The 15,170-nt window shown below is 54.8% G+C and overlaps 1 protein-coding gene and 1 gene segment (V, D, J or C); one reads left to right on the top strand and one right to left on the bottom strand.

Annotated features, from left to right (window-relative positions):
• Positions 1-15,170, top strand: part of KAT14 (lysine acetyltransferase 14) — a 151,636-nt gene that overhangs the window by 127,006 nt on the left and 9,460 nt on the right. The window contains exon 11 of one of the 7 annotated variants that reach the window (XR_007905338.1): positions 12,452-12,462. The exons of 3 other annotated variants lie outside the window; for them this stretch is intronic. The gene's annotated coding sequence lies outside the window, so the exon portion shown is untranslated. Of the gene's footprint in view, positions 1-283; positions 295-4,339; positions 4,351-8,395; positions 8,407-12,451; positions 12,463-15,170 lie in introns of those variants that run through there. 3 more of the 7 variants (XR_007905339.1, XR_007905340.1, XR_007905341.1) reach the window with 3 other exon arrangements.
• LOC127473273 (T cell receptor alpha variable 4-like) lies at positions 11,683-12,770 on the bottom strand. The segment is given in 2 exon segments: positions 11,683-12,066; positions 12,540-12,770. Coding segments are annotated over 2 exon segments (516 nt in total).

Below are 15,170 nucleotides of genomic sequence, written 5' to 3'. Positions count from 1 at the left end.
AGAATTTTAAGAGGATGTCAAGGTGAGCAGTAGTGGAAGTGTCCATAAGTATTAACTGGAGAGATGAGTGCGGGAAGAGAGGTGGATTGGCGGAGTCACTGAAGAATGGAAAGTTGCGGGACTGAGCAAGGCAAAGAGAGAAAGAAAAGTAGTAAAGGGGAAGGACGGATGGCAGGAGTTCTCTGAAGGACAGAGAGTAAAGTAAGGAAAGAAGAACGGCTCGAAAAAGGGAGGGTTTTTCCGAGGGAGTGCTTTACGAAGCAGAGGGAGGGACAGACGGGAGGATAGATCGGAGACTGAGCTCTGTGAAGAACCTGCCACGTACGACGGTAACATCGAGGGACCTGCACCGCCATCCCAGACCTGCTCACCGAGCAGAAGCGCGGCCAGCAGGGCCAGCCCCGCTCCACGCCAGAGCCGCATCCGCCGATCCGCCACCCGGTCTCTCGTTGCCCCCGCCAGCCCCGGCTCTCTGCTTCGGTCGGGCCGCTTCCTCTCCACCTCCTCTCCCTCCTCTACCTTCATCTCCTTCCCCTGCCCTCGTCAACCAACTCCGCCCTGAGGCTGAGCCCGGCCTCCGCGTCTCTCGGGCTCTCATCGGGTGCTGGCTGGATGCGGAGGGCAGGCGAGAGCGGCGGCAGAGGAGCGGCGGTCGAGGTTCTGCACCGTGGAGACGGCTGGGGCAGGCTGCGTGTCAAGGGGGCGGTTTCGTATGGGGAGCTCAAGATTGACAGACCATGATCTTTTTTCATCGCCATCATCTCTTCCCTCTCATCCCTGCTTTGTTGGCACGTGGAGACTTCTGACTTGTCCTCTGGGGCACGGGTTATTAAGAATGGTCCAGGTGCATGCGTTTCAGACCATCCCTCCGGGCTCAGCAGCCCGGGCTCAGCCTCTCCTGGCATGTCCCTGGGAGCATCCTTGCTGGCAGCAGAAGCAATTCTACTGGCCAGACAAACCACTTGGGGTTTAGTCAGGGGCTGTGACACCAGTGCCACGGCGAGGGAGAAGCACCTTCGCCAGAGAAAGCTCCAGAGAAAGCTCGCACGTGGCATGTCATCTCCCTCCTGCTTTGAACTCATGCAGTCTCCGTGAGGAGAGCGCTGCTGTGTTTCTCCTCCTGCTCAGAGGACCAGGCAACAGTCTGTCACACCTGAACTTTGCATGTTGGAACCAGCATATCTGCTGCAGGTTGAGGGGCACCCAGAGGTAGAGTAGAAAAGTTCGTTCTCTTTCCCATATTTTTCATCGCCGTGAATTCTGAGGGTTCCTTTCTCCCTGAAAACACACAACACTGATCCTGCAAACAGAGAGCCCTGAATATGTTGGCAGCCTGGGGAAAACTGGAAGTCGTGCCAGAGGCAGCCTGGAGGCAGAATGCAACGCATTATTAAAGCTAGTGAGAGGAGAGCTTGATAGACCTATGCCAGCCTCGAAAGGATCTGCTGATTTTTTTAGAAAGGCAGAAAAATTGCATTGCAGAGACAGTCGAGATATCCTGTGGTGGCAGCGGGTGGATGGGCACCCGGCAGTGGTGGATGAGAGGAACAGGGAGAGGCAGAGAGGATGAAGGGAAGAGCAGAGACGGAGAAGAGATCTGAAGTTTCTCTTCCTTCTTATTTCCTTACAGAAGTAAGATCATCTGAAGTGAACAAATGCAAGACAGCAAACACGACATTTGCAACGTTTTCCCTCTATTCAGTGGTATTTCCGCACAGGGGCCTGAAAACCCTGTTGAGTGTTTTCTGGGAGGAGGAAGAAGGATAGAGTGATGAAATGCTGTGATTTAGACAGAAGGTTTCCTAGGCAGAGAGCGAGGACGAGAGAGATGAAGTTCATGCTGAGCCCAACCTGCGTGTTCACTGAGAGGGTCAGAAATGACCTCCCTGTCCCGAGAAAACAGAGCTGCCAGAAACGACTCTCCTGGGGGAGCAAAGGAAGAAGGAGGGCAGAGAAATGAAGTCTTCTTTCAGTGCCTGAAAGTCTCTCTTTGGGTTTCTCCCTGCGCCAGCAGGAGCCCCTGTGGCTCCCTCAGCCGATGGCATGCTGAGCATTACCTGACTCTGGAGCACCAGTCACGGGCAGGGACTTTTCCCGTTCAGCTCGCAGTGCAGTCCTCCCCTCCCCAGCTGCAATCACCTGCTCTGCTGCACACCCGCTGCTGGGATTTTGGGAGCTCCGGGGCTTCTTTTCTGCTGCACCTTTCACATCTTCCCGTGCTGTCCTCAACTCTCTGGGCTGCTTGCCGTTTCCTCGGGGAACACGTACCTCCTCCACATCTGTGGCTTCTCCCCTATCCCTCTTCATCTGCCTGGGACGACTGCCTCTCTCCCCAGTTCCCCAGGAAGGGGAGAGAAACCCTGCTGGGCAACAACCCAGGGTCTCTGACTCTGCCTTGCTCTGCTGGGAAAATGCACAGTGTGAGAGAGGAAGGTGGCTCCAGCAGGGCTGCTGGATGTCCCAGCCCCAGCGATGGCAAGGACAGCATATTCCCTAGGGAAGGTGATGAGTGATGAGCGAGAAACAGGATCACGACTCCGGTAGGTGATCCTCAAGGACACGCAGGGAGCACACGGGGCACCCACCAGAGTGCTGCCTGCGAGAGGTGGGGCTGGGAGAGCCTTAGCCCACCCATCTGAAAGGGTAGCTGAAGGGCTGAGGGCTTGGCAGACGGAAACACTCACTCTAAGCCCCTTCTCTAGATCAACTCCAGAGCGATCTCAGACACCCATCATAACGCAGGAAACATATTGTTCAATTTGGTTACGTCTAACATGGGGTTTCCTCCACAAAATATTTATGAGGATGTGAAAAAGGATGGAATGATGAAAATGGTAAGAGTAAGATCATTCCAGTGGAAATGCTGCACCTCCTCCAGGTGTAACAGGAGATTTCGAGGAAGGTGGAGGGTCCTGATATTTTCCCAGTCTTGCCAGGCGGAAGAGCAACATCAAGCTCACCCTCCCTAGACCTGTGGGCTCCTGACATGGTTCTGCCCTCTTACGTATCAGAGCAGAGATAACACATTTACAGGAAAGTGAGGACACTGCATTTCTGCTGAGAGGATAATGGAGTATGGTCCTGCCACCAACCTCCTGAACCCAGGGCCGCATGGATGGAAGTCTTTCCTTTTTTTACCGCTTTTGTCTGCTCACTCACGACCTCTACCACTTGGTCGGGCTTGGCTGCACCTCGCTCCGTCGCACTTTCTGCCTCCGCAGATTCTTCAGAACACCTCCGAGATTTAGCGTGCAGATGCTTGAAGAGTGACACTCCAAGTCTTGCAGACCATTACCGTGTCTTTTCCACACTCAAGGCAAGACTAGACTCGTCCTCCTATCCAAAGAGAAAGATCTTCATGAACCAGAGAATGGCGGTGCCTGCCTGAAGGGGAAAAGAGTATTCAGGGGACGACGGCTCAGGAGAACTTAAGGACACACATTGCAGCTGACTGCAGTATGCCCAGACTTGCGCTGCGCTACGCTGTGTATGTCACTTGACACCGAGACATTCTGTCACAAGCCTGTGCTCCGTGGAGGACTGAAACCCCCTGCTTTCATAGGGGCCCTATTTTGCTCGGCTGTAAAAACAGCTACCGCATTTTTGTATTTCTAAGAAAATCCCCTGAGAGCTCCAAAGACGACCGTGTCAATGAATCCGTGTCCGCCAGGGTGCAGCAATAGAGCGGCGCTTCCCCAGCACTGGACCCGGAGAGCCAGAGGACCGTCCAACGACGGTCTGCCGACACCGAGAGCCGCCCCACTGGCGCACGCAGCTCTCCGGACCCTTTAGCAGCGCTTGCCAGGAGCTCGGGGCTGTGGCCCGGCAGCTGCCGGTAGAAATGGATAAAATCATGGATTCGTAGGTTGGCGTGTGAGCATTTGACGGTGATTTCACTGCCCTCGGTGGTCTCTGCCAACGGGTCCTGCTGCACCTGGGCTCTGCCTGTAGACACTGGCGGGGGGAGATAAAGAAGAAAGCCGTCAGAATTGCTTTTTCCGCTGGATGTTGTTTCCCAGAACAAAGGGCACAGAAAAAATCAGGAACACACGGAGAAGAATTTTAAGAGGATGTCAAGGTGAGCAGTAGTGGAAGTGTCCATAAGTATTAACTGGAGAGATGAGTGCGGGAAGAGAGGTGGATTGGCGGAGTCACTGAAGAATGGAAAGTTGCGGGACTGAGCAAGACAAAGAGAGAAAGAAAAGTAGTAAAGGGGAAGGACGGATGGCAGGAGTTCTCTGAAGGACAGAGAGTAAAGTAAGGAAAGAAGAACGGCTCGAAAAAGGGAGGGTTTTTCCGAGGGAGTGCTTTACGAAGCAGAGGGAGGGACAGACGGAAGGATAGATCGGAGACTGAGCTCTGTGAAGAACCTGCCACGTACGACGGTAACATCGAGGGACCTGCACCGCCATCCCAGACCTGCTCACCGAGCAGAAGCGCGGCCAGCAGGGCCAGCCCCGCTCCACGCCAGAGCCGCATCCGCCGATCCGCCACCCGGTCTCTCGTTGCCCCCGCCAGCCCCGGCTCTCTGCTTCGGTCGGGCCGCTTCCTCTCCACCTCCTCTCCCTCCTCTACCTTCATCTCCTTCCCCTGCCCTCGTCAACCAACTCCGTCCTGAGGCTGAGCCCGGCCTCCGCGTCTCTCGGGCTCTCATCGGGTGCTGGCTGGATGCGGAGGGCAGGCGAGAGCGGCGGCAGAGGAGCGGCGGTCGAGGTTCTGCACCGTGGAGACGGCTGGGGCAGGCTGTGTGTCAAGGGGGCGGTTTCGTATGGGGAGCTCAAGATTGACAGACCATGATCTTTTTTCATCGCCATCATCTCTTCCCTCTCATCCCTGCTTTGCTGGCACGTGGAGACTTCTGACTTGTCCTCTGGGGCACGGGTTATTAAGAATGGTCCAGGTGCATGCGTTTCAGACCATCCCTCCGGGCTCAGCAGCCCGGGCTCAGCCTCTCCTGGCATGTCCCTGGGAGCATCCTTGCTGGCAGCAGAAGCAAGTCTACTGGCCAGACAAACCACTTGGGGTTTAGTCAGGGGCTGTGACACCAGTGCCACGGCGAGGGAGAAGCACCTTCGCCAGAGAAAGCTCCAGAGAAAGCTCGCACGTGGCATGTCATCTCCCTCCTGCTTTGAACTCATGCAGTCTCCGTGAGGAGAGCGCTACTGTGTTTCTCCTCCTGCTCAGAGGACCAGGCAACAGTCTGTCACACCTGAACTTTGCATGTTGGAACCAGCATATCTGCTGCAGGTTGAGGGGCACCCAGAGGTAGAGTAGAAAAGTTCGTTCTCTTTCCCATATTTTTCATCGCCGTGAATTCTGAGGGTTCCTTTCTCCCTGAAAACACACAACACTGATCCTGCAAACAGAGAGCCCTGAATATGTTGGCAGCCTGGGGAAAACTGGAAGTCGTGCCAGAGGCAGCCTGGAGGCAGAATGCAACGCATTATTAAAGCTAGTGAGAGGAGAGCTTGATAGACCTATGCCAGCCTCGAAAGGATCTGCTGATTTTTTTAGAAAGGCAGAAAAATTGCATTGCAGAGACAGTCGAGATATCCTGTGGTGGCAGCGGGTGGATGGGCACCCGGCAGTGGTGGATGAGAGGAACAGGGAGAGGAAGAGAGGATGAAGGGAAGAGCAGAGACGGAGAAGAGATCTGAAGTTTCTCTTCCTTCTTATTTCCTTACAGAAGTAAGATCATCTGAAGTGAACAAATGCAAGACAGCAAACACGACATTTGCAACGTTTTCCCTCTATTCAGTGGTATTTCCGCACAGGGGCCTGAAAACCCTGTTGAGTGTTTTCTGGGAGGAGGAAGAAGGATAGAGTGATGAAATGCTGTGATTTAGACAGAAGGTTTCCTAGGCAGAGAGCGAGGACGAGACAGATGAAGTTCATGCTGAGCCCAACCTGCGTGTTCGCTGAGAGGGTCAGAAATGACCTCCCTGTCCCGAGAAAACAGAGCTGCCAGAAACGACTCTCCTGGGGGAGCAAAGGAAGAAGGAGGGCAGAGAAATGAAGTCTTCTTTCAGTGCCTGAAAGTCTCTCTTTGGGTTTCTCCCTGCGCCAGCAGGAGCCCCTGTGGCTCCCTCAGCCGATGGCATGCTGAGCATTACCTGACTCTGGAGCACCAGTCACGGGCAGGGACTTTTCCCGTTCAGCTCGCAGTGCAGTCCTCCCCTCCCCAGCTGCAATCACCTGCTCTGCTGCACACCCGCTGCTGGGATTTTGGGAGCTCCGGGGCTTCTTTTCTGCTGCACCTTTCACATCTTCCCGTGCTGTCCTCAACTCTCTGGGCTGCTTGCCGTTTCCTCGGGGAACACGTACCTCCTCCACATCTGTGGCTTCTCCCCTATCCCTCTTCATCTGCCTGGGACGACTGCCTCTCTCCCCAGTTCCCCAGGAAGGGGAGAGAAACCCTGCTGCGCAACAACCCAGGGTCTCTGACTCTGCCTTGCTCTGCTGGGAAAATGCACAGTGTGAGAGAGGAAGGTGGCTCCAGCAGGGCTGCTGGATGTCCCAGCCCCAGCGACGGCAAGGACAGCATATTCCCTAGGGAAGGTGATGAGTGATGAGCGGGGAACAGGATCACGACTCCGGTAGGTGATCCTCAAGGACACGCAGGGAGCACACGGGGCACCCACCAGAGTGCTACCTGCGAGAGGTGGGGCTGGGAGAGCCTTAGCCCACCCGTCTGAAAGGGTAGCTGAAGGGCTGAGGGCTTGGCAGACGGAAACACTCACTCTAAGCCCCTTCTCTAGATCAACTCCAGAGCGATCTCAGACACCCATCATAACGCAGGAAACATATTGTTCAATTTGGTTACGTCTAACATGGGGTTTCCTCCACAAAATATTTATGAGGATGTGAAAAAGGATGGAATGATGAAAATGGTAAGAGTAAGATCATTCCAGTGGAAATGCTGCACCTCCTCCAGGTGTAACAGGAGATTTCGAGGAAGGTGGAGGGTCCTGATATTTTCCCAGTCTTGCCAGGCGGAAGAGCAACATCAAGCTCACCCTCCCTAGACCTGTGGGCTCCTGACATGGTTCTGCCCTCTTACGTATCAGAGCAGAGATAACACATTTACAGGAAAGTGAGGACACTGCATTTCTGCTGAGAGGATAATGGAGTATGGTCCTGCCACCAACCTCCTGAACCCAGGGCCGCATGGATGGAAGTCTTTCCTTTTTTTACCGCTTTTGTCTGCTCACTCACGACCTCTACCACTTGGTCGGGCTTGGCTGCACCTCGCTCCGTCGCACTTTCTGCCTCCGCAGATTCTTCAGCACACCTCCGAGATTTAGCGTGCAGATGCTTGAAGAGTGACACTCCAAGTCTTGCAGACCATTACCGTGTCTTTTCCACACTCAAGGCAAGACTAGACTCGTCCTCCTATCCAAAGAGAAAGATCTTCATGAACCAGAGAATGGCGGTGCCTGCCTGAAGGGGAAAAGAGTATTCAGGGGACGACGGCTCAGGAGAACTTAAGGACACACATTGCAGCTGACTGCAGTATGCCCAGACTTGCGCTGCGCTACGCTGTGTATGTCACTTGACACCGAGACATTCTGTCACAAGCCTGTGCTCCGTGGAGGACTGAAACCCCCTGCTTTCATAGGGGCCCTATTTTGCTCGGCTGTAAAAACAGCTACCGCATTTTTGTATTTCTGAGAAAATCCCCTGAGAGCTCCAAAGACGACCGTGTCAATGAATCCGTGTCCGCCAGGGTGCAGCAATAGAGCGGCGCTTCCCCAGCACTGGACCCGGAGAGCCAGAGGACCGTCCAACGACGGTCTGCCGACACCGAGAGCCGCCCCACTGGCGCACGCAGCTCTCCGGACCCTTTAGCAGCGCTTGCCAGGAGCTCGGGGCTGTGGCCCGGCAGCTGCCGGTAGAAATGGATAAAATCATGGATTCGTAGGTTGGCGTGTGAGCATTTGACGGTGATTTCACTGCCCTCGGTGGTCTCTGCCAACGGGTCCTGCTGCACCTGGGCTCTGCCTGCAGACACTGGCGGGGGGAGATAAAGAAGAAAGCCGTCAGAATTGCTTTTTGCGCTGGATGTTGTTTCCCAGAACAAAGGGCACAGAAAAAATCAGGAACACACGGAGAAGAATTTTAAGAGGATGTCAAGGTGAGCAGTAGTGGAAGTGTCCATAAGTATTAACTGGAGAGATGAGTGCGGGAAGAGAGGTGGATTGGCGGAGTCACTGAAGAATGGAAAGTTGCGGGACTGAGCAAGACAAAGAGAGAAAGAAAAGTAGTAAAGCGGAAGGACGGATGGCAGGAGTTCTCTGAAGGACAGAGAGTAAAGTAAGGAAAGAAGAACGGCTCGAAAAAGGGAGGGTTTTTCCGAGGGAGTGCTTTACGAAGCAGAGGGAGGGACAGACGGGAGGATAGATCGGAGACTGAGTTCTGTGAAGAACCTGCCAGGCAGGACGGCAACATCGAGGGACCTGCACCGCCATCCCAGACCTGCTCACCGAGCAGAAGCGCGGCCAGCAGGGCCAGCCCCACTCCACGCCAGAGCCGCATCCGCCGATCCGCCGCCCGGTCTCTCGTTGCCCCCGCCAGCCCCGGCTCTCTGCTTCGGTCGGGCCGCTTCCTCTCCACCTCCTCTCCCTCCTCTACCTTCATCTCCTTCCCCTGCCCTCGTCAACCAACTCCGCCCTGAGGCTGAGCCCGGCCTCCGCGTCTCTCGGGCTCTCATCGGGTGCTGGCTGGATGCGGAGGGCAGGCGAGAGCGGCGGCAGAGGAGCGGCGGTCGAGGTTCTGCACCGTGGAGACGGCTGGGGCAGGCTGTGTGTCAAGGGGGCGGTTTCGTATGGGGAGCTCAAGATTGACAGACCATGAACTTTTTTCATCGCCATCATCTCTTCCCTCTCATCCCTGCTTTGTTGGCACGTGGAGACTTCTGACTTGTCCTCTGGGGCACGGGTTATTAAGATTGGTCCAGGTGCATGCGTTTCAGACCATCCCTCCGGGCTCAGCAGCCCGGGCTCAGCCTCTCCTGGCATGTCCCTGGGAGCATCCTTGCTGGCAGCAGAAGCAATTCTACTGGCCAGACAAACCACTTGGGGTTTAGTCAGGGGCTGTGACACCAGTGCCACGGCGAGGGAGAAGCACCTTCGCCAGAGAAAGCTCCAGAGAAAGCTCGCACGTGGCATGTCATCTCCCTCCTGCTTTGAACTCATGCAGTCTCCGTGAGGAGAGCGCTGCTGTGTTTCTCCTCCTGCTCAGAGGACCAGGCAACAGTCTGTCACACCTGAACTTTGCATGTTGGAACCAGCATATCTGCTGCAGGTTGAGGGGCACCCAGAGGTAGAGTAGAAAAGTTCGTTCTCTTTCCCATATTTTTCATCGCCGTGAATTCTGAGGGTTCCTTTCTCCCTGAAAACACACAACACTGATCCTGCAAACAGAGAGCCCTGAATATGTTGGCAGCCTGGGGAAAACTGGAAGTCGTGCCAGAGGCAGCCTGGAGGCAGAATGCAACGCATTATTAAAGCTAGTGAGAGGAGAGCTTGATAGACCTATGCCAGCCTCGAAAGGATCTGCTGATTTTTTTAGAAAGGCAGAAAAATTGCATTGCAGAGACAGTCGAGATATCCTGTGGTGGCAGCGGGTGGATGGGCACCCGGCAGTGGTGGATGAGAGGAACAGGGAGAGGAAGAGAGGATGAAGGGAAGAGCAGAGACGGAGAAGAGATCTGAAGTTTCTCTTCCTTCTTATTTCCTTACAGAAGTAAGATCATCTGGCGTGAACAAATGCAAGACAGCAAACACGACATTTGCAACGTTTTCCCTCTATTCAGTGGTATTTCCGCACAGGGTCCTGAAAACCCTGTTGAGTGTTTTCTGGGAGGAGGAAGAAGGATAGAGTGATGAAATACTGTGATTTAGACAGAAGGTTTCCTAGGCAGAGAGCGAGGACGAGACAGATGAAGTTCATGCTGAGCCCAACCTGCGTGTTCGCTGAGAGGGTCAGAAATGACCTCCCTGTCCCGAGAAAACAGAGCTGCCAGAAACGACTCTCCTGGGGGAGCAAAGGAAGAAGGAGGGCAGAGAAATGAAGTCTTCTTTCAGTGCCTGAAAGTCTCTCTTTGGGTTTCTCCCTGCGCCAGCAGGAGCCCCTGTGGCTCCCTCAGCCGATGGCATGCTGAGCATTACCTGACTCTGGAGCACCAGTCACGGGCAGGGACTTTTCTCGTTCAGCTCGCAGTGCAGTCCTCCCCTCCCCAGCTGCAATCACCTGCTCTGCTGCACACCCGCTGCTGGGATTTTGGGAGCTCCGGGGCTTCTTTTCTGCTGCACCTTTCACATCTTCCCGTGCTGTCCTCAACTCTCTGGGCTGCTTGCCGTTTCCTCGGGGAACACGTACCTCCTCCACATCTGTGGCTTCTCCCCTATCCCTCTTCATCTGCCTGGGACGACTGCCTCTCTCCCCAGTTCCCCAGGAAGGGGAGAGAAACCCTGCTGCGCAACAACCCAGGGTCTCTGACTCTGCCTTGCTCTGCTGGGAAAATGCACAGTGTGAGAGAGGAAGGTGGCTCCAGCAGGGCTGCTGGATGTCCCAGCCCCAGCGATGGCAAGGACAGCATATTCCCTAGGGAAGGTGATGAGTGATGAGCGGGGAACAGGATCACGACTCCGGTAGGTGATCCTCAAGGACACGCAGGGAGCACACGGGGCACCCACCAGAGTGCTACCTGCGAGAGGTGGGGCTGGGAGAGCCTTAGCCCACCCATCTGAAAGGGTAGCTGAAGGGCTGAGGGCTTGGCAGACGGAAACACTCACTCTAAGCCCCTTCTCTAGATCAACTCCAGAGCGATCTCAGACACCCATCATAACGCAGGAAACATATTGTTCAATTTGGTTACGTCTAACATGGGGTTTCCTCCACAAAATATTTATGAGGATGTGAAAAAGGATGGAATGATGAAAATGGTAAGAGTAAGATCATTCCAGTGGAAATGCTGCACCTCCTCCAGGTGTAACAGGAGATTTCGAGGAAGGTGGAGGGTCCTGATATTTTCCCAGTCTTGCCAGGCGGAAGAGCAACATCAAGCTCACCCTCCCTAGACCTGTGGGCTCCTGACATGGTTCTGCCCTCTTACGTATCAGAGCAGAGATAACACATTTACAGGAAAGTGAGGACACTGCATTTCTGCTGAGAGGATAATGGAGTATGGTCCTGCCACCAACCTCCTGAACCCAGGGCCGCATGGATGGAAGTCTTTCCTTTTTTTACCGCTTTTGTCTGCTCACTCACGACCTCTACCACTTGGTCGGGCTTGGCTGCACCTCGCTCCGTCGCACTTTCTACCTCCGCAGATTCTTCAGCACACCTCCGAGATTTAGCGTGCAGATGCTTGAAGAGTGACACTCCAAGTCTTGCAGACCATTACCGTGTCTTTTCCACACTCAAGGCAAGACTAGACTCGTCCTCCTATCCAAAGAGAAAGATCTTCATGAACCAGAGAATGGCGGTGCCTGCCTGAAGGGGAAAAGAGTATTCAGGGGACGACGGCTCAGGAGAACTTAAGGACACACATTGCAGCTGACTGCAGTATGCCCAGACTTGCGCTGCGCTACGCTGTGTATGTCACTTGACACCGAGACATTCTGTCACAAGCCTGTGCTCCGTGGAGGACTGAAACCCCCTGCTTTCATAGGGGCCCTATTTTGCTCGGCTGTAAAAACAGCTACCGCATTTTTGTATTTCTAAGAAAATCCCCTGAGAGCTCCAAAGACGACCGTGTCAATGAATCCGTGTCCGCCAGGGTGCAGCAATAGAGCGGCGCTTCCCCAGCACTGGACCCGGAGAGCCAGAGGACCGTCCAACGACGGTCTGCCGACACCGAGAGCCGCCCCACTGGCGCACGCAGCTCTCCGGACCCTTTAGCAGCGCTTGCCAGGAGCTCGGGGCTGTGGCCCGGCAGCTGCCGGTAGAAATGGATAAAATCATGGATTCGTAGGTTGGCGTGTGAGCATTTGACGGTGATTTCACTGCCCTCGGTGGTCTCTGCCAACGGGTCCTGCTGCACCTGGGCTCTGCCTGCAGACACTGGCGGGGGGAGATAAAGAAGAAAGCCGTCAGAATTGCTTTTTGCGCTGGATGTTGTTTCCCAGAACAAAGGGCACAGAAAAAATCAGGAACACACGGAGAAGAATTTTAAGAGGATGTCAAGGTGAGCAGTAGTGGAAGTGTCCATAAGTATTAACTGGAGAGATGAGTGCGGGAAGAGAGGTGGATTGGCGGAGTCACTGAAGAATGGAAAGTTGCGGGACTGAGCAAGACAAAGAGAGAAAGAAAAGTAGTAAAGCGGAAGGACGGATGGCAGGAGTTCTCTGAAGGACAGAGAGTAAAGTAAGGAAAGAAGAACGGCTCGAAAAAGGGAGGGTTTTTCCGAGGGAGTGCTTTACGAAGCAGAGGGAGGGACAGACGGGAGGATAGATCGGAGACTGAGTTCTGTGAAGAACCTGCCAGGCAGGACGGCAACATCGAGGGACCTGCACCGCCATCCCAGACCTGCTCACCGAGCAGAAGCGCGGCCAGCAGGGCCAGCCCCACTCCACGCCAGAGCCGCATCCGCCGATCCGCCGCCCGGTCTCTCGTTGCCCCCGCCAGCCCCGGCTCTCTGCTTCGGTCGGGCCGCTTCCTCTCCACCTCCTCTCCCTCCTCTACCTTCATCTCCTTCCCCTGCCCTCGTCAACCAACTCCGCCCTGAGGCTGAGCCCGGCCTCCGCGTCTCTCGGGCTCTCATCGGGTGCTGGCTGGATGCGGAGGGCAGGCGAGAGCGGCGGCAGAGGAGCGGCGGTCGAGGTTCTGCACCGTGGAGACGGCTGGGGCAGGCTGTGTGTCAAGGGGGCGGTTTCGTATGGGGAGCTCAAGATTGACAGACCATGAACTTTTTTCATCGCCATCATCTCTTCCCTCTCATCCCTGCTTTGTTGGCACGTGGAGACTTCTGACTTGTCCTCTGGGGCACGGGTTATTAAGATTGGTCCAGGTGCATGCGTTTCAGACCATCCCTCCGGGCTCAGCAGCCCGGGCTCAGCCTCTCCTGGCATGTCCCTGGGAGCATCCTTGCTGGCAGCAGAAGCAATTCTACTGGCCAGACAAACCACTTGGGGTTTAGTCAGGGGCTGTGACACCAGTGCCACGGCGAGGGAGAAGCACCTTCGCCAGAGAAAGCTCCAGAGAAAGCTCGCACGTGGCATGTCATCTCCCTCCTGCTTTGAACTCATGCAGTCTCCGTGAGGAGAGCGCTGCTGTGTTTCTCCTCCTGCTCAGAGGACCAGGCAACAGTCTGTCACACCTGAACTTTGCATGTTGGAACCAGCATATCTGCTGCAGGTTGAGGGGCACCCAGAGGTAGAGTAGAAAAGTTCGTTCTCTTTCCCATATTTTTCATCGCCGTGAATTCTGAGGGTTCCTTTCTCCCTGAAAACACACAACACTGATCCTGCAAACAGAGAGCCCTGAATATGTTGGCAGCCTGGGGAAAACTGGAAGTCGTGCCAGAGGCAGCCTGGAGGCAGAATGCAACGCATTATTAAAGCTAGTGAGAGGAGAGCTTGATAGACCTATGCCAGCCTCGAAAGGATCTGCTGATTTTTTTAGAAAGGCAGAAAAATTGCATTGCAGAGACAGTCGAGATATCCTGTGGTGGCAGCGGGTGGATGGGCACCCGGCAGTGGTGGATGAGAGGAACAGGGAGAGGAAGAGAGGATGAAGGGAAGAGCAGAGACGGAGAAGAGATCTGAAGTTTCTCTTCCTTCTTATTTCCTTACAGAAGTAAGATCATCTGGCGTGAACAAATGCAAGACAGCAAACACGACATTTGCAACGTTTTCCCTCTATTCAGTGGTATTTCCGCACAGGGTCCTGAAAACCCTGTTGAGTGTTTTCTGGGAGGAGGAAGAAGGATAGAGTGATGAAATACTGTGATTTAGACAGAAGGTTTCCTAGGCAGAGAGCGAGGACGAGACAGATGAAGTTCATGCTGAGCCCAACCTGCGTGTTCGCTGAGAGGGTCAGAAATGACCTCCCTGTCCCGAGAAAACAGAGCTGCCAGAAACGACTCTCCTGGGGGAGCAAAGGAAGAAGGAGGGCAGAGAAATGAAGTCTTCTTTCAGTGCCTGAAAGTCTCTCTTTGGGTTTCTCCCTGCGCCAGCAGGAGCCCCTGTGGCTCCCTCAGCCGATGGCATGCTGAGCATTACCTGACTCTGGAGCACCAGTCACGGGCAGGGACTTTTCCCGTTCAGCTCGCAGTGCAGTCCTCCCCTCCCCAGCTGCAATCACCTGCTCTGCTGCACACCCGCTGCTGGGATTTTGGGAGCTCCGGGGCTTCTTTTCTGCTGCACCTTTCACATCTTCCCGTGCTGTCCTCAACTCTCTGGGCTGCTTGCCGTTTCCTCGGGGAACACGTACCTCCTCCACATCTGTGGCTTCTCCCCTATCCCTCTTCATCTGCCTGGGACGACTGCCTCTCTCCCCAGTTCCCCAGGAAGGGGAGAGAAACCCTGCTGCGCAACAACCCAGGGTCTCTGACTCTGCCTTGCTCTGCTGGGAAAATGCACAGTGTGAGAGAGGAAGGTGGCTCCAGCAGGGCTGCTGGATGTCCCAGCCCCAGCGATGGCAAGGACAGCATATTCCCTAGGGAAGGTGATGAGTGATGAGCGGGGAACAGGATCACGACTCCGGTAGGTGATCCTCAAGGACACGCAGGGAGCACACGGGGCACCCACCAGAGTGCTACCTGCGAGAGGTGGGGCTGGGAGAGCCTTAGCCCACCCATCTGAAAGGGTAGCTGAAGGGCTGAGGGCTTGGCAGACGGAAACACTCACTCTAAGCCCCTTCTCTAGATCAACTCCAGAGCGATCTCAGACACCCATCATAACGCAGGAAACATATTGTTCAATTTGGTTACGTCTAACATGGGGTTTCCTCCACAAAATATTTATGAGGATGTGAAAAAGGATGGAATGATGAAAATGGTAAGAGTAAGATCATTCCAGTGGAAATGCTGCACCTCCTCCAGGTGTAACAGGAGATTTCGAGGAAGGTGGAGGGTCCTGATATTTTCCCAGTCTTACCAGGCGGAAGAGCAACATCAAGCTCACCCTCCCTAGACCTGTGGGCTCCTGACATGGTTCTGCCCTCTT

The sequence above is a fragment of the Manacus candei genome, unplaced genomic scaffold (assembly GCF_025592945.1).
Source record: "Manacus candei isolate 608988 ecotype Guabito, Panama unplaced genomic scaffold, ASM2559294v1 h1tg000035l, whole genome shotgun sequence".
NCBI lineage: Eukaryota > Metazoa > Chordata > Aves > Passeriformes > Pipridae > Manacus > Manacus candei.
Note: the sequence above shows the minus strand (reverse complement) of the source record. Positions and strands in the feature narration are given on the sequence as shown.